At 52.4% G+C, this 2,873-nt stretch overlaps 1 protein-coding gene across 1 annotated transcript in view; it reads left to right on the forward strand.

The window, feature by feature from the left end:
- Positions 1–2,873, forward strand: part of TTYH2 (tweety family member 2) — a 48,448-nt gene that overhangs the window by 3,823 nt on the left and 41,752 nt on the right. Inside the window, exon 3 of the mRNA XM_018568219.1 lies at positions 2,077–2,188. Within this exon, the coding sequence (XP_018423721.1) occupies positions 2,077–2,188 (112 nt within the window). The remainder of the gene's footprint in view (positions 1–2,076; positions 2,189–2,873) is intronic.

Consider the following 2,873-nt stretch of genomic DNA (forward strand, 5'->3'; position numbering starts at 1 on the left):
TCCATATGTGCCGGCCAGGCCAACCCCCCCTCTCCCCCTCCGTATGGCATTCATGCGGATGAGTAGCTCAGGGCGACCCTGGAGGTGGGTCTTCTACTCCAGATATGTCAGAGGAGGTTAGTGAAGCTTCATCGGCCCTGAATCCCTGATCTCTGCTAATTACCCAGCCGGGCCCCATGTGCAGGATGTGGCCCCCCCAAGTACCGGGAACAAAAGTAACATACGGAAACAATTAAGCGGACGTCTCCGTGCGGCTTTAATACTCGGGATGTAGAAGGACGAAGCCCTCCATTTCTATGCCATTATTCATTATAACCCCCCTGAGCTGTAACCGGACGTGAATCCTGGACACAGATTGGTCACCCGCCTGGCAGAGTGCCCGCCGTAACCTACGTCTGCGCCAGCTAGCAAAATCTTCCAGTGCAGCCCATTCCTTCCGAGGTCTCCCCACCGCTTCCCCTTACACGGCCGTCCATTGGATGAATAGACTGCGCTAATCCCCTCACAGGCGTCTCTGCATTTAAAGGGTTAATCCATTCTAAAGTCATATTTTAGGTGTAGATGGTAGGTCTACAGACCCGGGAACTCAGCACAGGGATGGTGGGAACCAGGGGCGTAACTAGAAGTCACAGGGCCCCACAGCAAAATTTTGTATGGGGCCCTGTGATTTCTAGATAAGCCAACCTGATAGCCCAAACAGCCCACCTGAGGGTGACCCTGCAGAGCCAACCATAGACTCTCTATGGTGGGCTCTGCAGGGTCTTAGGTGGGCGGTCAAGCCCTCTTACCCGTCTGCTCCGATCCTCTGTCCGCCTCCTTCTCCTCCACGATTGCTTGCGGGCCCCGGCTCCTCCGTCACTGGGCCCCGCCTCCTCCGTCACTGCCGACGACGGGCCCAGCAACCTCCTCCGAAGCTGCTGGTTGTCACCGACTCAGCAGGGGCTGTGAGGAGGAACGCGCCGCTGCACATGTGAATAGCGGCGCGTTCCTACTCACAGCCGCCAGTGGCAGCCAGCAGCCTGAGATGACATGGCGACCTGCACGGTATCGGGGGGATGTCCTGGTCGGGCCCCCCTGTGTCCTGGGCCCCATAGCGACCGCCTGGGTCGCTATGGTGATTGTTAAGCCACTGGAGGGAACCACTCAGAAAGATCCCTCCAGTGATAATAAAGATCTATATAGAGGGATCAGGACCTCCTTCCTCCAGCTGGTGACCCCTCTAGTGATAATAAAGATCTATATAGAGGGATCAGGACCTCCTTCCTCCTGCTGGGGATCCCTCTAGTGATAATAAAGATCTATATAGAGGAATCAGGACCTCCTTCCTCCTGCTGGGGATCCCTCTAGTGATAACTAAAGATCTATATAGAAGGATCAGGACCTCCTTCCTCCTGCTGGGGATCCCTCTAGTGATAACTAAAGATCTATATAGAAGGATCAGGACCTCCTTCCTCCTGCTGGGGATCCCTCTAGTGATAATAAAGATCTATATAGAGGGATCAGGACCTCCTTCCTCCTGCTGGAGATCCCTCTAGTGATAATAAAGATCTATATAGAGGGATCAGGATCTCCTTCCTCCTGCCGGGGACCCCTCTAGTGATAATAAAGATCTATATAGAGGGATCAGGACCTTCTTCTTCCTGCTGGGGACCCCTCTAGTGATAATAAAGATCTATATAGAGGAATCAGGACCTCCTTCCTATTTATAATTAATGTGGTTTATATAAATCACTCATTGAATACACATTCTTACAGAGTTCTATGTTTGCCGTTTAATGATTAATATGAAATCTGTGTATTATGAGCCCTGATGAAAGGGATTTAGATTCCAGAAATGAGTTGGCTCGCCTGGAAACCTTCAATAAACAATCTGCGGTACAGACAGAAGTGGAGATCTTGCATTGCTTCCGTTTCACGAAAAGCTGACAGGGCATCTAACCCTTCCTTACTCTACTATAGCTGCGTGCTGCTGTCACCGCTACACACCAGCTGGAATATTAGATGAGGCTTGCAGTGAGAGAGCAGGGGTGACTGAAACAAAAAGAGAAACATACACCATTATTTTCTTCCTTTCAGTGCCGCGGTGGGTGTCGGTTTTTATGGGAACAGCGAGACCAACGACGGCATATACCAGCTGACCTACTCCCTGGACGACGCCAATCACACCTTGGCGGGGGTGGACAATCTGGTAAGTCGTCTCAGTTTGCAGTGTTGTTGCTGAACAGACTAATGTGTCCCATCGGCCCTTTTGTGGGGAACGATATGCTGTGGTGAAGTACCAGCCGGCCGCTTCGGGTGACGGATATATATACGAGTGACGGCGGCAGCTGTTTAAATCCGCGCCCGGCGGGCCGCGCCGGGCCCCTCCACCATTTTGCTGCCGTGAAATTCCTCTGGACTGTGACTAATGGAGAGCTGGACGGGCTCTGTTGGGAAACGGTTGTTCCGTCTATTCGGGGGCCCATCTGTCTCCGAGAGAAGCTGCAACATGGCAACTGGCTGGAAGACGCGCCGGAGCCGTGAAACAGGAGGACAGCTGCTGCCCCGCTACAAAGTATCACTGGGGAGCCTCGGAGACCGCCATTGGCTGGCCAGATCATGAGCGATCCGAAGGAAAGCTCGGCCAGTCGCCATTTCTGGGTAGCAGTTGGTCTGACATTCACCAAACATTCACAGCTGGTTCAGGGGTTTTCACTGAAAGTGATCGTCTCGCCACCAGTGAATGTTCGCTGAAAGTCACATTCACTTCTTTGTAATTTTGCCCAAATTGATGGTCCGCCATACTTGCCAACAGTCACGGTTCTGGTGCCATTGCTTTAGTGGGCCCATATTATATTCAGCGATAAGGAAAAGTGTCGGCTGCTGGAAACTGC

This window comes from Nanorana parkeri, unplaced genomic scaffold (genome assembly GCF_000935625.1).
Source record: "Nanorana parkeri isolate BGI_ZX_2015 unplaced genomic scaffold, ASM93562v1 scaffold1157, whole genome shotgun sequence".
Lineage (NCBI taxonomy): Eukaryota > Metazoa > Chordata > Amphibia > Anura > Dicroglossidae > Nanorana > Nanorana parkeri.